Source organism: Drosophila miranda, chromosome 5 (genome assembly GCF_003369915.1).
Source record: "Drosophila miranda strain MSH22 chromosome 5, D.miranda_PacBio2.1, whole genome shotgun sequence".
NCBI classification, from domain to species: domain Eukaryota; kingdom Metazoa; phylum Arthropoda; class Insecta; order Diptera; family Drosophilidae; genus Drosophila; species Drosophila miranda.
In genome coordinates, this window is record NC_046678.1 from 1876506 (window position 1) to 1898141 (window position 21636).

General features: G+C 37.5%; 1 protein-coding gene across 22 annotated transcripts in view; it reads left to right on the forward strand.

Moving 5' to 3' along the window:
* LOC108164398 (twitchin) overlaps window positions 1–21636 on the forward strand; it is a 50865-nt gene that overhangs the window by 8695 nt on the left and 20534 nt on the right. For 5 of the 22 annotated variants that reach the window (XM_017300028.2, XM_017300035.2, XM_017300024.2 and 2 more), the window contains 24 exons: window positions 61–746; window positions 807–1025; window positions 2528–3079; window positions 3336–3380; window positions 3586–3708; window positions 3802–3861; window positions 4051–4149; window positions 4866–5180; window positions 5285–5410; window positions 5557–5595; window positions 5973–6149; window positions 6547–6771; window positions 7708–7881; window positions 8966–9001; window positions 10692–10724; window positions 12912–13059; window positions 13223–13596; window positions 15511–15636; window positions 15752–16451; window positions 16533–16886; window positions 17055–18764; window positions 19578–20477; window positions 20581–21344; window positions 21456–21591. In XM_017300028.2, the coding sequence (XP_017155517.1) occupies window positions 61–746; window positions 807–1025; window positions 2528–3079; window positions 3336–3380; window positions 3586–3708; window positions 3802–3861; window positions 4051–4149; window positions 4866–5180; window positions 5285–5410; window positions 5557–5595; window positions 5973–6149; window positions 6547–6771; window positions 7708–7881; window positions 8966–9001; window positions 10692–10724; window positions 12912–13059; window positions 13223–13596; window positions 15511–15636; window positions 15752–16451; window positions 16533–16886; window positions 17055–18764; window positions 19578–20477; window positions 20581–21344; window positions 21456–21591 (8121 nt within the window). The remainder of the gene's footprint in view (window positions 1–60; window positions 747–806; window positions 1026–2527; window positions 3080–3335; window positions 3381–3585; window positions 3709–3801; window positions 3862–4050; window positions 4150–4865; window positions 5181–5284; window positions 5411–5556; window positions 5596–5972; window positions 6150–6546; window positions 6772–7707; window positions 7882–8965; window positions 9002–10691; window positions 10725–12911; window positions 13060–13222; window positions 13597–15510; window positions 15637–15751; window positions 16452–16532; window positions 16887–17054; window positions 18765–19577; window positions 20478–20580; window positions 21345–21455; window positions 21592–21636) is intronic. The other 17 variants (XM_017300037.2, XM_017300036.2, XM_033394341.1 and 14 more) reach the window with 15 other exon arrangements.

The window sequence follows — 21636 nt, forward strand, 5'->3', positions numbered from 1 at the left end:
ATTGGCTTATTTTAAACATTCTTGTTATTTATTTTCTTTACTACCATGTTTCGTTCCTAGTTGTTCCTGTTATCAAAGACAAACCAAAAATTATCAAGATCATCAAAAAACGAACTGTGGTGATCGAGTGTATAGTGGCATCGAAATTCGAGCCCAAGTGTACATGGTATAAGGAAACAAACACGGTAAAGGAGAGCAGGCGTCATGTTTATCTAGTAGAGCAAACCAAAGATGGCGAGTTTGCGGTCAAACTGGAAATCAACGAAGTTGAGGAAAGTGATAAGGGCGCATACAAGCTGGTAGCCAGCAACGAAAAGGGAGAGGCTGTGTCTCAGATTGTCAACCTGATTGACATTCCTGAAGAGGAGCGTAAGCCGTGCAAGCCAGAAATTGCAAGAAAGCTCGTCGATCAAAAGGTCACTGAGTCGAGAACCTTTGAACTCCTAATCACCCTGGCACAGTCTGACCGCAAGTGCAAATTGGAATGGTACAAGGGAAGTACATTAGTACGAGAAACCAAAGATATAACTACAACTTTTGATGGCACCACCGCGCGGCTCACATTCAGTAGCGCCAGGTCAGAACACACTTCAAATTACAAAGTCGTTGTGATAAACGAGGTCGGCAAGGATGAATCATCATGTAAAATCACTGTGGAGAAGAAAGACAAAAAGAAAGATGAATTGGAAAAGGAGAAGGAGAAGGACAAGGAAAAGGAGAGAAATGAAACCGATAAAAAACAAAAGGTAATTGATTGTAAAAAACCATCTGAAAATGTACCAGCTCTAATAGTAGAAGAGGAGCAGTTGACAAACTTAGGATTACAACAGGCGGAGAAAGTAACACGAAGACAAGAAAATGTCAAAGGCGAGGTTGTAGAGAGGGTCAAGCTAGAGCAGGTCCAGCAAAAGAGTTTCTCCCATAGCGAAGAAAAGTATGAAGTATATCAACATTCTGATATGAACATACAAGAAGAACGTACACAGCATCAAGCATCATCACAGATGTTTGCGTCACGGACAACGGTTAGTAAAAGCACCTCCGTTTTTCGTTTTTAGTGCCCACATGCTACCCTATTACAGAGTTTTGAGTTTGAGTACGAGTATCACAATGCGATAATGATTATAACCGCCAAAAGTCACGGGCTCAATCAGCATCGTTGCCATTCTATTCATTGCACTATGAAAAAAAATTGACACATTTTTGGTGCGTTTGGACCCTTTAGATGATGAAATACCTATGTTTTATTCAAATTGTTTTATAGCTAAAATTATTTTATACGTCCGAGTAGGCTTCTGCTTATATTTTTCAAAAGTACCTATGAATATTCTTGATTAGCCTTGTGCGTCAGTTCTTTGATCTGCTGCTTAGAATACTAGCACATCTGTTTTGAGGCTGCATATCTGTCTGACTTGATTTAATAATTATGTATAGCTGATATGGCATGCTCGAGCAGTAAGGGCTACGGATCCAGAAAAAGTTAGTCTTCCTTTCTTGTCTCAGTATCAAGAATGTAGGTACATACTCGTATGATACGTATGATAATTCTCAACCAAAACAATTTTTAGTTACATATAGGTACATAAAGATTCTTTTGAGAGATAGATCTTAATATTATCAATTTTGACCCATCAAGCCTACTCAAGTTCTAGCACTTACGAGCTTAGACTGAGCTAAGTGGGTGCTCTAACCACCTCCTAATGAGAATATAAACAGTGGTGTTTTTCTTCTTCTAAACGTATCAAAATAGTGCTGAATACGGAAGGTAAAATTCGGTCATGATAATGTACACACGAAAAAACTAAAAATTTACAACATTTTTTTTGGATTCGATTGGGTTGAACTAGAGCTCGTATCTCTGTGGACGGGAAGTAGTCTTTGGAAGTACAAAATTTTACTTTGTTTTTTAATGCAGTCAGGCGTGACATTATATCAAAGGCCGAAAATAAACAGGAGAAATGTGGCGCACGTTCCATTGGAAATTTCTCAGCCTAAGGATCCTAAGGATATATTTGGTGTAACATTAAAACCTCTTAGCCAGTCTGCGAGCAATGAGGTTTGCAATAGTTTTGCATAACTGAAGGAGATTTTTCTCTACATCTGTAATGCCACATCTACTATATTTCTGCATACTTCTAGTATCTCATCCTCTTCCAACTATGAACTGAACTATTTTTCTGGAAGAGCATCTCTCCTCTTCTACTGATTCTATATTTTTCCGACTAGTGACACTATTTTCATTGTGGATATCTTATAAGAATTTATGCAACCTTTAGTGCAAATTATTTGAGAATGTAGCATGTTTCTCCAGTGAACTTTCAATCTTCGCACTTCTGATCAGACACCGTTTCTTTGAATTTTGAAATTTATCTTCAGATTTAAATATACATAAGTAAATGTTCGTATTTAATCAATTTTGTTTTTTTATACTAATTTTGTGTCTATGGATTTCCCTTTTTGTCATTAACAACGCGAACACAATACACACAAATTTATACTCACAAAACAAAACACACTAAAAATGAAGGAAGAGGAACAAAAGGTTGCCGAAGAGAAAGTTAATGAAGAAAAGGAAAAGAAAAATCTTCCGAAAGTTATTGAGGCTGACAAAAATAAAAATATAGATACAGAGAAAAAGGACGAAATTACTCCCGAAGAATCTGTAGGAATAGAAGTCTCAAAAGAAGATCCATTAGGTGAACCACCAAAGAAAAAAGAAGACCGTGAAGATGTGAAAATAAAGGGAAAAATGCAAACACCTGATGCTGAGCCAGCAAAGAATAACGATATTGTGAAAAAAGATGAAGCCCAACCAAAATCGGTCGATGAGAAAAAAAAACAAAATCTAAAGAAGCCGAAAGAAGCCGACCTAGGTAAAATTAAAAATGGTACTGGTCCAGACAAACCTGAGCCAAACGTTTTAGATGAAAAACCCATAATAGAAGAACAGAAAAAGAAGAGCTCCGGAGAAAAGGCCAAGAAACCTCAATCCGAACCAAAAGCGAAAGGGAAAAAAGAAGATATTATTTCGACACCAGACCCTGCGCTTGAGAGTGACAATAAACCACACTCTGAAGAGGTAATGTTGAAACCGTTTTCTCTCTCCGCATATCTAGACAAATTTAGGCCAACCATAAAATGCCATCTTCCATTGAAAGAACAAACAATTTAAACAGAACAGCCCTAGCTTTATGTACAGAAATATATATGTTAGTACATATGTACCTATGTAAATGCACGTAAATATATTAATAAAATTGTTTTGCTAGTTCTTTATGTTTGCATACAGGAAGGAAACAGAAAATGATTCTCATTGTTCTATCTTTTATCCACAGCAACAGTCAACGGAACAGATCGCCCTCAAGAAGGTTGACCGCAAGGTATGGAAGGCTAGGCTAGGTTGTTTTTAGTCTAAGCTAAGGCTCCTTAAGATCTACATATGCATGTACATACATACATAGATACATAAATATGTATGTAGAAAAAAAATATTAATATTCTTTAATATATGTTCTATATCTTCTATGTTATATGCTATATGTATGTATACGTTACGTGTTTAATGTTGATGTTGATGTTGATAAGGCAAGTGTTGTATCCATCAAGGATGAGACTACGTCTGAGGTACGTCGACAATCGATTATTAAAACACATGAAGAAACTTCAGTTGAAGATATCAAAGTGTCTTCACGGAGATCTTCCTTGGCGGTAGGTTGGACTTAATGGAGTATTTTCTTTAAGAACTATTTGTATAATTTTCCATGTCTGTTTTTGTTTCTACGTTTTATTTGTAACACAAAGGTGGAAGAGTCTCGGGCGGAATCCAGGCGCTCATCGGTAGTTGACAAGAAGGCCTTAGAGGTAAGTACTCTTGTGTATATCCATATGGTGTATACATATCATATACAGAAATAGTTGAAGTTCACAAAACTAGGGATGCGGTCTAGCGTACGAGAATATCAATCCATCAATAAAATCTAGCTAGAATAAATCTTTAGTTGAAACCTTCACATAGTTACACCCATAAGAAAATACATATATTCCCTGCAGCAGACTGATATTAAAAAACTAGATGCTAACAAAAATCCACAAGCTTTAAAGGAAGAGATTCCCAAACTGAAACCAGCAGAAAAGCGACGTACCCCAAAGGTGAGCGAAGTGGAACATCTATCTATGCTTCTCACCTACGACTTTAAAATAGTTCCGTACTATTTTCTATCTTTCTATCTGTGTCTTTTCTGTCTTTCTAATCTTAAGCTCTTTAAGCTCTCCTTTCAAGAAGAATGTGTGTGAATTATTATTAACCTTGTATTCTCATAAGCTTAAAAATATATTGCCTTTTTTCCATTTAATTGATTGCATATGTATTTTCCTTGAGCATCTACTGTTCTTTTGGCAAATATAGCTGAAATATGGAAGTCCAAGTCTTTCTGGAAAAAGGAAAGAAATCTGAAACTACTGCTTGCAAAATTATTTCTTTTTCTGCTATCAGCGATGCATTTGAAATATATGTACATATGTACTATATTGATTTTGTCTGGCGTACAAACGTAAATCATTCTCTTCTGGATTGTATAATCCAGTTCATTTGTACCTCTAAATTTTTTTTAATTAGCTATACATTTTTTAAATGACTGAAGCTCCATCAGAATATTTTATTGTATATCTCCAAAGAAATGAAAAATGTCTTAATCTGTGCGATTTACTAACTGCCTTAGTTGAACTAAAAAATTCGCATTCTATCTACTTATCCTAATTCTCAGTAATTCCTGCCTTGAATCTATTTCCTCCTCTAATTAATGTTTCGCCCACAATGTTTTTTATTATGTCTTTATGTTGTGTGCTCATCTTGATGTTTCGGTTAGACCATTGAGGAACAAAAGCCAGCCGAAGTGCTGCCAAAGCTGCGAAAAGCATCCATTGCACAGCCAAAGGAGGAACAGAAACCAGAAGCGGCAAAGCCGAAAGCCAAGGCCAAGCCAAAAGCAAAGAAAAGTTACGAAGAACTACCAGATATCCCAGACTACGAGCGTCCGGTACTAGAGAAGTATGAAAAATCTGAGTTTAGCCCATCGGACTTTACTCGTGAGTTAGATATTCCAAACAAAATGGAAAAGCCCGTATTAGAAACTGGCAAAAAAGAAGCAGAGCTACCCGTCCAGAAGAATGGCATGCCAAAGGTAACATCTATCTTCAGATTTTTCTACTCAAATATGCATTATTATACGTTTTTCTCACTGTTAAATACTCGTATTATTGTTAAATGTGTCGTCTATGCGTACAGAAGGCAGAAATCGTTGAGACTCCTGCGGAAGAGCCAAAACGTCTCAAAATTGGCAAAGGTAAACTTCCCGATGACGAAGATAGTCGGGATGGCGCAACACTTAAGCCGGTCATAATCGAACCAGAGGTAAGACTCGTATATTGAATACATGCTCTGGACTTACCCATGTATGACATACTCGTATAGAAACTAATTTCAAACCCCTGCATCTTGTTTTTGTTGCTATACCCCAATCCAATCTATGCTCCTCTCGGTCTGGCGTAAAATTTCAGAAGGAAAAACCAAAGGCTGGAAATGAAAAACTTCCCGAGGTAAGTCGAATTTAGAAAAACCCGCTATACCAACCGAGACCACTTACATATGCACATGTGTATTATTTCGGCAAGCCGGCGTGTACTTACCATTTCCAAATATGCTATAAAAATATATACATATGCAGATAAAACGATAAGAATATCGTTTATTTATTTATCAGTAATCAGTACATGCAACTTTAGGGGTACAATTCTGAGATCAGAAAATAAATTTACTTTGAGCATGCATACACATGTATTTAATGTATTATTGGAGATTGTACGTATAAATACATATACAAATGTACTATGTATATAAGATGAGGAAGATCCCCAACATACTAATTTCAACAAAAACGAAAACCATTTTTAAATGGAAATACACCTACTACTAGCAGGCCGATAAACCATCAGTGATAGATATTATAAAGCAGCGACGTCGATCTTCTATCAGAAACATGATGACCAAAGAACCAATTCAAAACGAATCATTCCTTGGAGTAATTTTGAAACCAGTAATAAAGGAAGCTAATGAGCAAACTGCACCACAGCAAGCCAAACAATTAACAAAGGTAACAATATGGCACTACCTGTACCTGTCCCTGTCGGGAGCAGAATCAGTGCGCTCTCTCGCTCTCCTGTTCTTCTACTTTTCGCTGATTTTCACCTGATTCTTTGACTTTGAAGCTGTTTGTTCACGATCAGTTATCTTCTTTTTACTCAAATCAACTGAGCTGCTGAAGATCTGTATTCCTCTGTACTTCACTCTGACCTTTTATACTATACTTTTTCTTTCGCTCGCTCTCTATCCTTTTTTCTGTTAATTTCTATCTCTCTCATTGTATCTCTCACTATTTTATTATGCGTCTTATGTAACTATATATATATACATACGTAAATACATATACTCGAACACTCCTTATATCCACTTTAATACTTCCTTCATTTTAATTTTGTTAATGGTCAAAGGCAAATGCAATGGAGCAGTTTAGTCCTACAAAAGCGTCAAAGGCAAAAATATCCGTATTGAAAAAGCCCGAGGCTCTAGCCGTTTTGGATGACTATGAGCGTCCCAGCCTAGAAAAATATGAACATGTTGACATTGATAAAACTAAATCAGAGAAACCTACACCATCCATTATCACCCCGGACATTAGGCCTCCAGTAGTACAATTGCCTTCAGAGCCACCCAAGGTAAGAATGGAGTTAGCTATACTTATCCATAACATCTATAAATACTATATAACCGAATGGTTTGTGAAAAAGTGAAACTTGGAAACCGAAACCGATCAAACCAATTGGTCAAGTAACTATTTCCATGACTACAAATGATCATTAATCAAAGCCACCCGTACGGTTTATTCGTTTGTTCTCCTGTATTTTGTGTAATATTTAATTCGTAGTTGAGTCTAGTTAAGAATTATTGTGTTCATTGCTTGTACATGTGAATATGTATACATACTCGTAATAAAAAAGCAAAGTATTAGAGTTAAATATTCGCCGAACGGCTATGCTATGCGTTGTGTTCCGTTGAATATCACTAGGCAAGTTGGTTTAATAGGAATGTTTCTGAAAATATCTACATATTTTTATAATAAATATATACATATGTACGTAGGTAGTATATTATGTTATTATGTATAAATATATCTTATATTTATATATTTAATGTGTTGAAAAATCTTTTGTCAAAATTGTGTGCATGTACCATTTAATCTGTTCGATGTCTGTCTCCGCTTGACGCTCTTGCCAAACGGTTGAAAAATTGGAAATTATCACGCTTTTATTTTTGAGTGATTCAAAAAAGTGCAAACAGAAAACAAGCTTAACTCACAATGTACTACTAACATGAACGCTCGTACCATTGGTTGGAATCTGTGATAAAATTCTTTTATTTCTAAAGAATTCCTCAAAAGCAATTTACAATGGCATCCTTCAACTTTACAATAACTGCGGTAAACGATTAATTACTCCAACCCACCAGCGAGTTCCGAAAAATCTGCTAACCATTTCCAACAATTATTATAATAAAGACTATACTATCTAGGCAAATGATTTACATAAATTTGTAGAATGTGTAGATCGAGTAACAAAAACCCCGTTTTTCCATTAATATATTATTTGAAACAGGAGGAAAGGCCAAAGGTGCCCAAAATGCAGCCGCCAGCACCTGGAGATCCACCAAAGATCGAGGTGATACGGGAGAAGCGTCCATCCTTAGCACCAGAGCCACCAAGTCGACGCGGCTCTCTTATCCCTCCAGCCGATACGGGTCGCCGACCATCACTAATTATCAATGATGAGGTAAATTTGCCATTTATATCTAAATGTGATAACAAACGTATACATATACATATACATATACATATACATATACATATACATATACATTTACAATTATCACCTTTCACTATGCTATTTACATAAGACAACGATAATCTTGTCGTATCGATACGTTAGGTATTTCAATGCTACTCGTAGGCACATATAATTGTGCAAGTAACCTGAGAAACAAATAAATGTCAATCTAAATTAATTCACTCCAATTAAATACATCTTGGTCCTGACTACACACATATGTGCATATGTAAATTGAATACATACATATGTAGGGCCTATTTTTCAGTTTTGCTTGAATAGTCAGTTTTATTTAGCTGCTGTATATACGCTAAATAAGTTTCATCAGAAATTTATAATACCCGTACGCTTGTCAAGTCAACATGAATTCCACTCTTAGCGTGCTAGAATTGCATTAATTTCGCATCTCAGTCGTTTAAAGGGAAACGGCTAGTCTTAAACTATGCTGTGTGTATAATTCGATTTTGATGGTTAACCAGTCTAGGTTTCTGTGATGGAAGGGACACTGAATTAGTGCCTGAGAGCTTGCAATTTTTTTATAATTCTATGTGTATTTATGTACGTATTGAGCTTTAGTTATTAAGAGTACAGATGCATATATGTATTATGCTCGTAAGTAATAAAAAATATGTATGGTATGCTTATGTGTACTCGTAAATTGCTTTCTCGATTAACTGTTCTTAACTTTGTGAAAATGTATGAACGCCTTACGAATAGTATTTAGTGATAAATTGAAAGTAGCTAATTTATATATGTATTTCCTGTGTTCCCTTCTATGTATCTACCAAATATGCAAATTGTCCTCAAAACTAAACAACAATCAATCCAATCAATGAACCTATAAACCAAAACACTCCATTAAATAACAAACCAACAAAACAATGTTCTTCAACAATATCAACAACAAACAAACAAAACAATCTTCCAACGCATACCCTTTGCATTCAACAACAACACTCGTACACACTTACTACACCGCCAATCCCCCCTCAACTCAACACAATCAACAAACAAACACCAACAACCATAGAAGAAACTCCGGCCGGGAGAAGTATTGGACGCACGGGTAAGAAACCTCCGACATTTTTCTCAATTTCTTAACACAATAAGCAATGCGAGCTCTAGCCAAGTGACTAGTTCTTTTAAGAACTCTAAAGTATTTTTTTGGGAAAATCTGGTACTCGTACCTTTGATCACGTCAAAATCATCATATATTTCTGGTTATTGGCAAATAACGCATCCGAACAAATACGAAATGTATGTATGACCAAATTGCGGATTTCAAATTAAAATTTCATATGAGGTGCTTTCGGGGTAATTGGGTATTGGACTATTACAGTGTAATCTGAGTCGACCCTTAAAAATTAAACTGACGTACTGCGATTCTCGCATGATCCGCATGACCAAGAGAATGTAAAGTTTTCAAATCAGTTCAGTATCAGTATCTTACCAAAAAATAAAATCAAACGAAATAAATTACGAAGTTCTTAACTGTTTTTAATTCCAAATTCTGCGGAAAATACGTATGTTCAAACGATGAAACTCAAATTTCCGCCTTGGCCATGAAGCATTCTCTCTACATATTTATTGTATGTATGCACATATGGATGTGTATATGTATTCTATATTCGTTTTCATATTATATTAATACTGTTTTGATATTCTGTGCCTACCTAAACAGGGTGGCCTTCCAACACGTCTAATTATATCGTGTCGTATTCTCCCTCGCTGTAGTTCTAAGCAATAAAAAATTTTTAAAAAAGACCCAAACGAATAAACTTGCATAGTCTAAAATTAGAACATATTTTGCGTCCCTAGATATAGCAAACATATGTACCCTCCTATTTATATAGTACAGTGAAGTTACGACAAAAGGTAGCCAACAAGAACAAATATCAAAGCAATGGCTTTTGAAAATGTTTAAAAGCAACGAGTATGTAGCCCTTCCTTTGCGCGTAGCCCTATTATCATTTGAGATCGGCTAGGCTAGTGTGAGTGGCTTATGTTGGATGCTCGAGTGGCCACTGTGTCAGCCGATGAGTACATACACTACGCGTATGTATATATTAAAATTCTTGCCATTATGAATTATGTATATATTCTCATATTTATATGCATATTTATGTGCAAGAGGCGGTGGCACTCATATTTTCGTGTAGATGAGCTAGCTGTTTCCATTTAACGATGCAGCCTCAAAGCTACTATGTGGCTATGAATATACGTATATCGTACAGTTCAGATTCATAACGGTATATGCAATTGAAGTATATTGTTCAATTAATAGTGTCGCGTGTGAAAAGGCAGCTTCTAGATCCAGAATTTCTATCATCAGATCTAATCAGATTCATCCAAGTTCGTTTGAAATTATGGATTGATAAGTATTTAAGGTGCAATTACATTTTTTTTTGGCATACTAGTATTTTTTAGATTTCTTTATAGACTTCTAATTTAAAGAATAGATATGTAAACTACATATGTATTTAAGAGATGTACAGATGTACGAGATAGAGTGGGGAGCTAAAAGGGACCCAAATGCCGTCTACTACTATAACGGGTATAAAGCATCCTTAATACTATCCATAACCACACTGATTTTTAAAACTCAGTCCTGCACATAAGTACTGGTACCTTACATATTAACATACATAAATACATATTCGTACCAGCCCAATCGAATCGATTCAATGAAATGATGTAGTATGTACATATGTTGTTTAGCAATATAATACAATTCAAACATACTCGTAATATTACAGTTGTTGAGGCCAGGCGAGGTCGGTGAAGGACAGGTGAGAGTTAGCTGCGCTTTATTTTTCCATAAGTAGTCTTGGTCGCATTCCTTGTTAACATTTGGTGAACTGCCATTGCCATCCACCTCGACACACACACACACTTTATAACAAAGAAACTGACATAAAACCACACACAGCGTAGTTTTTGTTAAAAATTCACTGGATACTCAAAAAAAGTTACTTCAATTCCATGAGTTCCAAACAAACATACATACATACTATTTTATGTCGGCTGTCCATGCTCACACCACACCCACAACCTAAACCTGTACGAACAGCTGTGTGCAGTGGAAACTTCGAGTACTTGTTACCATTAAGTATTGCTCAGAAGCACAGTCGATACTAAGTTCAGGTCCTACTTAGTACAAATTTTAAAACCGACATCTGTTGTCCAAATAACTAATAGCACCCACCATGGTATTAACAGTAGTCGTTGATCTTTTTTATGCTGATCGGATTAAGTATGAACCTGGATTCCGTGTCGTGTTTGGAAGCAGAGTTTAGTGCATGTTCCATTTCTTATTCAATTAATGAGATTTAAGTATTGTAAGTCTACTGTAAGTCGGCACAACAAGTCTTGGTTTTCAAAGTAAAAGAATGACTTCGTAAATTCTTGTTACGTCTCGGCATTGTTGTATGTACAGAAAGATAATATAGTAATTAATAGAACCTCGAAAGATGGTGAAAGAACAATGCGGATAAATATGTGAAGTGAAATATTTAGCAACAATCAAATTTTATAATTTTTTGTAATGTCTTTAACTTTAATTTAACACATTTATTTTTCTTGATCATGTTAGCAAAAGCAACAGCGACCTGGAGAAATGGGGGACACGAAACAGGTCTTAAAATTGTGGTCAAATGATCACACATACATATATTCTTTTATTGTCTGTTCGCTTGCTTTTCGTTGGCCACTGACATGAATGAAAGTTTATTATTTTATACATATCTGTACTTAGAAGGACGTATGTAACATTCCGTATTCAAACTTTGTAAATACCCATAGTTTTTTTATTTCAAGCACAATCCCGACTAAGTGTATAAATATAAAGAGAGGGGGACAGGAGTGAATAGAGATAGTCTCCTTATGTTTGCAACATTCGCAAACGACACTGCACTCTGAAAATTCCATTGGAATGTGGTCATGGGCGTGAGCTGTGTCCTCAACTATTACTGACGCACCACGAATGTAATCCTAAACGTTAATTTCATGTACTGTACATACTTTTAGAATATATTACAATTACAATAATGATTGATTACAATAATCATTGAGAAAATAAATATTTGTATTTGCATAGCACAAACGAGTATATTAGAATTTTGGTGGATATGGTTAAAGATATGGCCAGCTTGCCAATCTTCCATCCGTGTTGAAATAATGCTTCCCTGTTCAACTGTCGGATCGCACCTCACACATCTGGAAAACATAATAATTTTACTACATTTTTTTTTGTTCTTTATGTCAACGAAGTAAAGTGTAGAAAATATATAGATACATATGTATGTATGTAGCTAAAAGAGTAGGGGGGCTAACTTTGTGCGTGTAAATGTTCAAACTTAAGATACGTATATCTAATCTACACATGTCATTAATACCAGTTATTTAGAAAATGATAATCAAAATTATATAATATTTTTGCAATTACGTTGCAAGTTAGAATTAAAAATTATTTTTTTTAATATTTATATATTTGAAAAGCTTAAAATCAGTGCAAGCAGCAAGTTATTCTATTTTCATTTACCATGTACATATGTACATATGTACGTATTTAACCAGAATTCAAGTTTCATTCCTTGTTAAAGTAGAATCATTTCATATGTATTTCAAGTTTCATTCCTTGTTAAAGTAGAATCATTTCATATGTATTTTGTAGAATGATTGTAGTTATAGATTAATGTTACTTTGCAGTTGGTATACCCATCCTTACCCCGTCCCGCAGTATGCATTTTGATTTTGAATTTATGTACATAATTATAATCGGAACTTTGAAAACAGAAATTACATACACTACACGTATTATATTTCATGTTATGGACAATTTAAAGTTGGATGTCTTGAATGTTATCCAGATTTCTATCTAATATCGCCAAATTGTGAAATTAATAACAGACTCTCTTATTTATATGTATGTTTTTGTCTACTGTCCAAATGTTTTACTAAATGTTTGTGGCTAACAGCGGAGACGACCCTCGATCGATGTTCGCCGTCCCAGCGTTCAAGATCTGGAAGATCTTATTAACAAGCCATCCACACCCCTACGCGATGTCGGCGATGGCGGCCCTCCCTCTATTATTGATGTCCAAGAGTCGTACTCAGTGGTGGAAGGTATGTACTATATATCATATCTATGTACATATGTATATAGCTGTCGTATGAGCAGAATTTTAAAAATCAACCTTCTACCTTTCGTGTCTTGTGTATTATGTATTCAAATAATTAAGTCTGACTAACATATGTATCTGTTTATTTCGTGTTCTTTGTCTTATAGACTCGACAGCTTACCTTACGGTTGGCGTCGAGGGCAGTCCGGCACCCACATTCAAATTTTACAAAGGTGTTACGGAAATCCTTGAGGGCGGTCGGTATAAGTTCCTCACGGATGGGCAAACAAACACAATCACTTTGTGTATGCGTAAGTGCAAGCCCAATGATGAGAGCAAATATAAGGTTGTGGTGTCCAATATTCATGGAGAGGATTCGGCCGAGATGCAGTTATATGTGTCTGATTCAAGTGGTATGGATTTCCGTGCCATGCTCAAAAAACGTCGTTATCAAAAATGGGACAAAGAAGAACAGGACCCCAATTGGGGTGATCTCAAAGAGACCGAAAAACCATTGCCGGCCCTTAAAAAAGTTGAAAGGGTAAGGAGCGATCGGATTGCATAAATACGTGCATTCTATATGTGTGTATCATATATGATACCAATCAATGCAAATAACTGACGATGCTGAGATGAATTTCATTCTGAGTTGGCACCTTGATTATAACTACATATGTTAAAGTCTTTCGAAACATGAAGTGTTTCCAGAGAATTTCTTTATACTCGGTTTAAATAAAACGAACTCAATCATTGTGCCAACTCGGAGTCTAACCAATCGTTCGCTCTAGCTTGAGTTGAATTTACTAAACCCCAGTCAAACGAAGATACACATCAATTTGCTTTAGCGCTCAATCACATAATCATAGTATTTACCGAATAGTGAACAAAAATTGCATTGCAAAAGTTGCATTCTTCAGTGAAAATTTTCATACGTAGATGTACATATGCACCATTTCAAGGGAATATGATCTTGTATATGTGTTATATACATTTGAAAAACTCAGGGAACTTTAATAAGACATAGATAGATTTGATTATATGCATATATTACTATCTGATTATTATAACTGCAATATAGGGGCCATCATCACGTAGGCCATCTTTAGCTGAGTTGATCCCCGATTGGCCGACGCTGCATCCGTTTCGACGAGAGGAGGTGCGCTCTGTCACTATTCTAGTTTTAATACTCAAAATGAATTATTATTGTGATTATAATTACGTGTATTACCTAACGTTGCAGAGGTGAGACAACAAATGTTGCTTTTTGAAGCCTCTTTTTGGAGCGTAATCCGTTCTACAAATCAACGCATTTCCCTACATATATGGAATATATGTATATGTAAACTTGTAAATGTGAATTTTGTTTTATTTTTACCGACATGAATGGTAGAACAGTACGGCCTCCCATAACGCGGCTGTGGCAAGTTTTTTGCTAAAGCCAATAGCTAAAATTTTTTTTAGATATACGAGTTTTCCAATATAATTTGATGTTTTCGGCATTCAGCCATTTGTATTTTGCTTCGCTGGATATGTATTCTGGCTGGGCTGGCTGGCTATTCTATTTCGCCTAACAGCTTCCACATTAAGTATATCAACTTCGAACATACGCATCTTTACTGCTTATTTTTTGGAAATATTCTACTTACTTGCATACATACTATAATAAGACCAACTGACAGATCGACCAATCTAACTAAAAATTCGATATACGATAAGTATCAACAAAAAATTCACACTAAGCATACTTGGTACAAAACATTTTTCAGAAGTGAGAAAATGTTCAACAATTTTACCAAGTACACTATCCCAATTAAATATAAATTGTGCTTATATATTACATCCAATCGATAGGTACTATGTACTCTGCCTAATATTTTTATTGAACATCATTTTTAAATTTGGCTAAAATCTAGTATTATATAAACAAATATTTAGATTTTTGAATATATGAATATAATATATCATAACGCTGGAGAGCTAGGGTTTTTTTTCTGTGTTTTTAGAACCTATTGATTGGGCAGTGTAGTATACTTGGGCAGTGTTGCTATTGTTGCATGGAATACAATACGCAATGTCATAATACTGAAAGAGCTAATCATATGCTTATGCTCTTATGACTGACAAAACAGAAATATTTTTTGTTTTTTGAGCATTTGATTAAGCGTAAGCATGAATTGGATCTAAGCTAACAAATCAAAATAATGTTATACACACATAATACATATGATGTGTGTAATGTGCGATTGACTCGATTGATTCGATGACAGTTTTTTGACGGTGAGGGGGAGTCTATAGTACATACACACATGCATATGTACGTACGTTGTGTGTTTACATTATTTGTATTAAGTCAATGAACAAAATGGAACACTAAAGAGCGCTTAGTAATCGTATATCCAATTTACAAAACTTTACCCATTTTTGACAACACAAACCTCGCGATGTATGAGCACAGAAGGTGGAGTCGTTCCTTAGTCCATTGATTGACCAGTTTGCAAAGGAGGGAAAGGATAAAAAGGTTGTGTTTGAGGCCAGGTTCAGCAAACCAAACTGCAAGCCAAAGTGGCTATTCCGCAAGGATGTAAGTATGACAGCTGGACTGGGCCGTGGTTATCCAAGTCCAAGCTGGAAAATTTCAATGAAAACTTCAATAAATTGTATGCAATGACCCCAAATTTTTCCCCCCCAAATTGTAGGAGGTTTTTACGGGCAGCAAATTTAAATTCAAGCAGGAAAATGATACATATCAGTTGATAATTACGCAACCAAAAGTGGAAGATACTGGAAAGTACACCATCGAAATTGGCGGTGTTTCAAGCACGGCTTTCTTGAATGTCGAAGAAGCAGATCCTACATATACATTTACGAAGCCACTCAAAAAGAAACTGGAGGGCTTCACACAGCATGAAACTACATTAGAGTGTTCCGTCAGCAGCAGTATGGCAAATGTACATTGGTACAAGGATAATACAAAGATCGAGTCGGATGATCCTCGCTTCCTGATATCTAAAGATATAAATGGCAACCTTAAGCTTATCATTAAAGACTCGCTACTGGAGGACTCTGGCCACTACCGATGCCAACTGGACAAACAACCCGATAAGACTGAGTGTACTCTGAAAGTCGTTGAGTACCCATACAAGTTCGTCAAGGTTTTGAAATCTCAGCAGTGCATCGAGAAGGATACCGTGACACTCGCCTGTGAAATCGATGATGCTCAAGGGGATGTGCAATGGTTCCGCAACGATGAGGAAATAAAGCCCGACAAGCGTATACAAATTGTAAAGGAAGGTCGGAAGCGTAAGTTGGTCATCAAGGATTGTAAAGTTACTGATGCCGGCCAATTCAAATGTACTACGAATGCGGACAAGACCGAGGCGGAAATAATTATTAATTGTAAGTGCATAATTGTTTCTGAAAATGATTATATATATATTTGTATTTCAATTATTGTTGTTTTGCCGTTTTCTATTTAAGACCAAAATCGTTTCAATAAGAAACTTAAAGACACAGATGCCGTAGAACGAGAGAAGCTAGTGCTGGATGTCGAACTGCAGGACCAGACAGCGCCTTGTGATTGGAAATTCAATGGGGAACCAATTGTACCCAATGAACGTATTGAGATCAAAAATTTAGGTGGCGGAAAGCATCAGCTCATTTTTAATGGCCTAGACCTGTCTGATGAGGGCGAAATCACATGCGAATCTGGGCAACTCAGCTCAAAGTGCAAGCTTTCGGTGCGAAAGGGAGAAAGTAGACCGAACATTGATTGCCCTGATGAGTTTGCCGGACCTATTAGTGCACCTGTAGTGGTAGAAGTACCATTCAAAGGTAGGTCGGAATTTCCCCTTCTAATATGTATGTAAATATAACGTTCATACACTATATCGTAGCGACTTTAAGGGGCCTCCTTACTCCTTACTTTTTTTAAGCTACAATTTAAAAAAAAAACACATTTTTCAAGCCATTCTGTTTTCCAACCCCCCCCCCCCAATGTAGTTAGCGGTACAAAACAATCCCCAGTTGAGGCAAAATTATTTAAGGACGGCAAGCCCTTGTCTGTAAAGGATGTGGAAGTCGCTGTGACCGATGACAAAGTCACGTTCAAAATAAAGAAGCCTTCCAGAGATTTATCAGGGCCGTATCAAATTAAAATTTCTAATGGTCAAGGTGAAGATACAAAGGATGTACAAATTATCTGCCAGGACGTTCCACAGCCACCGCTGAATGTCGATGTTACAGATGTGTATCAGACATCGTGTGTTGTAAACTTCTCACCACCTGAAGATGATGGAGGCACTCCAATATCTAAATATGTGATCGAACGGCAGGACTTGAGTAAGAAGCAAGGTTGGGAGCCTGTCGCTGAAGTGTCACCTGGTGAACCGTGTAAAAAGAAAATCGATGACTTAGTGCCAAAGAAGCAGTACAGATTCCGTATTCGTGCTATAAACAAGATTGGCCCATCAGATCCAGCCACATTTAAAAACACAATACTCGCTAAAGATCCATGGGATGAGCCTGGAAAACCCAAGGCGGTTGATCTTACCGACTGGGATAAGGATCATGCTGATCTCAAATGGGAAGCACCAGATAGTGATGGTGGTGACCCCATCACTGCGTACATTGTCGAGTATAAGGAAAAATTCTCAAACGATTGGGTTGCCGGCAAAGAGGTAGACGGCGAAGCAAGAATTGCAACAGTGGATGGCCTCAAGGAGGGTCAACAGTACGAATTCCGAGTCCGTGCTGTTAATCGGGCAGGTCCTGGTGAGCCTAGCGACAAGACTAAATCCATAATTGCCAAGTGCCGTTTCGTTAAGCCGTTCCTTGTGGGTGATGGTCTTAAGAATATTACTGTTAAGAAAGGGCAAACCGTTCGCTTTGACATTAAGTACGATGGTGAGCCGGAACCAACAGCAACATGGCTAAAGGAAACTGAAAACCTCAAGTTCGATAATCGAATTTGTCTTGAGCAGCTGGAGAGAAATTCCTCAATAACCATTAAGAAATCCGTCCGCAAGGACACAGGAAAATATAAGCTGGTGCTCACAAACAGCTCTGGCACTATTGAGTCCGAGGCCCAAGTTGTAGTTCTAGACCGGCCATTGGCTCCGGGTGGTCCTTTCGAGCCAGATGAGGTTAGGGCTAACCATATCAAAATGAAATGGAAGAGTCCACAAGATGACGGTGGCTGCGAAATAACGGGCTATGCCTTAGAACGGATGGACGAAGAGACAGGACGTTGGATACCTGCGGGCGAAGTGGGTCCAGATGAGACCTCTTTTGATTTCAAGGGACTAACTCCAAACAAGAAATATAAATTCCGCGTTAAAGCCATTAATAAAGAAGGCGAATCAGAGCCGCTCGAGACAACCGACGCTATCGTGGCCAAGAATCCCTACGATCCCCCAAGTCCACCCAGTCAGCCAGTTATCGATGACTACGACAACAAGAGTGTATTGCTTAAATGGAAGCGACCACCATCAGATGGTGGCCGACCCATTACTCACTATGTCATCGAAATCAAAGACAAGTTCTCACCAACTTGGAGCGAGGTAGCGAAAACAGAGGACCCCACTCCGGAATGCCAGGTGGAGGGCCTCAAGGAAAAAATGGTCTATCAGTTCAGAGTACGTGCAGTTAATAAGGCTGGTCCATCCGAGCCATCGCAGCCAACTGACAATCACCTTTGCAAACACAGAAACCGTAAGTCATGCGAAAGTCCATGTCCATTCTATCTAATCTTACTTTATTTTCTTAAAGCACATTCTGTTATTCTAGCTTTGGCTTAACATTTAGCACACATTTAGCAAGCAGAAACATATTTTATATGCCTCTAATGAACTTATTTTGCTTTCAGTTCAAACCATTAAATATCATACCCATTTTAACCATTATCATCTTAATTCGCTTTTATTTTTTTTTAGCTTTTGCCCAATACAATTTCAAAATGCTAAAAGTAGTGGGAAAATTAGACAAATTAATTAAAAATAATAATAAAAGAAACTATACAGTCTAGTCTAGTCTATGTTTGACCACATACATATGTATGCGATGTACAAGCATACATAGTATACATATCAATCAACGGTATCAACGCTGAAATAAAGAGACTAGATAGAATATTTTATAGCATAGCGAACCAATGCAAAATATACTTTTGGAACAGTCGTCACCCAGACTGGGGAGAGAGGACGCACGCAGATTGCATGTTAGTAACAGCTAATAATTTCCAATTATACATTTTCCCAAAGGTAATCTACTGGAAACTACAAAGGAATAAAAGAACATATTATTAAGTATTATTTTTTGCTTATTGTGTTGTTATGCTCATATGCATATGTGACACGCTGATCATAGTAATCATAATAATTCACAGCAAAATGCACCAGCTTTGCCTACTGACAACGCTTCTATTGCGTAGTATGTACACATGTATGTAGTTGTGCATCCCTCCAATGTTTTACAGTGGAACTTAAATTAACTGTTGTTGTGAACTTATCTCCATTCAATTTATAGTCAAACCAAAGATTGATAGATCTACGTTTAAACGCGTAACTATCAAAAGTGGTCGCACCCACAAATGGTCAGTGGACGTCAGTGGGGAGCCAGTACCCGAACTGCATTGGAGCTGGAGAGACGATATCCCACTGACTAATGGGGATCGGATCAAGATCGAAAATGTCGACTATCACACCGACTTCGTCATCAGTAATGCCCTGCGCAAGGACAGTGGTTTCTACACTCTGAAAGCAGAAAATCGTAATGGCGTGGACCGCGAGACCGTGGAATTGGTTGTGCTAGGAAAGCCCAGCTCTCCGAAAGGACCTCTTGCCGTTAGTGACGTAACAGCAACGGGCTGCACATTGCAATGGAAAAAACCCGAAGACGATGGAGGAGTTCCTATCAAGGAGTACGTGGTTGAGAAAATGGACACAGCTACGGGCAAATGGGTGCGAGTTGGGCGGTCACCTGGTGAAAAAGAGCCGCCTAGCTTCGATGTGACTGGGCTGAACCCCGGATCAGAGTATATGTTCCGCGTTTCTGCTGTCAACGAAGAAGGTGAGTCCGAGCCGTTGACTACTTTGGTCGGCGTCGTGGCAAAAGATCCCTTCGATGAGCCCAACAAGCCGGGCACTCCCGAGGTTACCGATTATGATAATCAAAGTGTAAGCTTAAAATGGACTCCGCCTAACAATGATGGAGGTGCCCCAATCCAGAAATATATCATTGAAAAGAAAGACAAAAATAAACCCGAGTGGGAAAAGGCTTTGGAAATACCAGGTGACCAATTGGAAGCTACAGTCGCTGGTCTTCAGGAATATGGAGAATATCAGTTCCGTATTGTGGCCGTTAACAAAGCCGGACCGTCGCCCCCATCAGATGCAAGTGTACCTCAGATTGTGAAGTATAAAAAATGTAAGTCAATAGACTGTGGCTCCATTAAAACAAATTTAAAATCTGCTATTTCAATTATTCACGGTTATGAATAATTCACTTGTTTTTTTGTTCCTTTCTACAGTGAAACCGCGCATTGATCGAACCAACCTGAAGCCACTGTTGGTTCGCGCGGGTAAACCCATCAAGTATGATGTTAATGTTCGTGGTGAACCTGCGCCAACAATAACATGGTTTCAAAATGATACCGAGCTCAAGCCAACGGAACTACCAAGCAATAGTGAAATTAAAAACATACCTTACAATACAAAAATTTCAATTATTGACACTGTCAGAAAGCATACAGGCATCTATAAAATCCGTGCCGTTAATGAGCATGGCGAGGATGAAGCCACAGTTGAAGTAAATATTCTTGGCCCGCCGGGTAAGCCAAAGGGACCATTGGATGTGAAGGACGTTACTAAAGACAGTTGCAAGCTCAAATGGAAGAAACCTGAGGATGATGGTGGCAAGCCCATCACGGCTTACCAAGTGGAAAAGTTCGATAAAAAGCAAGGCCGTTGGGTACCTGTGGGTCGAACCTCTGGCAATGATACCGAACTTGATGTCAAGGGTCTTCAAGAAGGTCATGAATATCAGTTTCGGGTTAAGGCCATTAATGAGGAAGGGGAATCGGAACCCCTGGAGACCGATGGCAGCATTATAGCAAAGAATCCATATGATGCTGCCAGCAAGCCAGGTACACCCAAAATTGATGACTACAATGAGCATATGGTCAAGTTGAAGTGGGAGGCCCCTAAAGATGATGGTGGTGCTCCGATTGTTGGTTACGTTATCGAAAAGAAAGATAAGTTCTCACCCATTTGGGATGAAGTACTCACAACTAATGTAAGTAATGATATAGACGCAAAATTTGTCATAACCAGAATAGTATACTCGTAAAAAGCTAATTATAATTTATACCATTCTAACGATTTCGTAAAATATGCATTCTTTAAGACACCTGCACCTGAAGCAACCGTCGATGGCCTCACTGAAGGCAATGTGTATCAATTCCGTGTTCGCGCAATAAACAAAGCTGGTCGCAGCGAGCCCAGCGATGCAACAGAACCACATTTGGCCAAGCCAAGGAATCGTAAGACTGCTTTTTGCGCGAGTAAAAATGGAAAACTAACTCTGT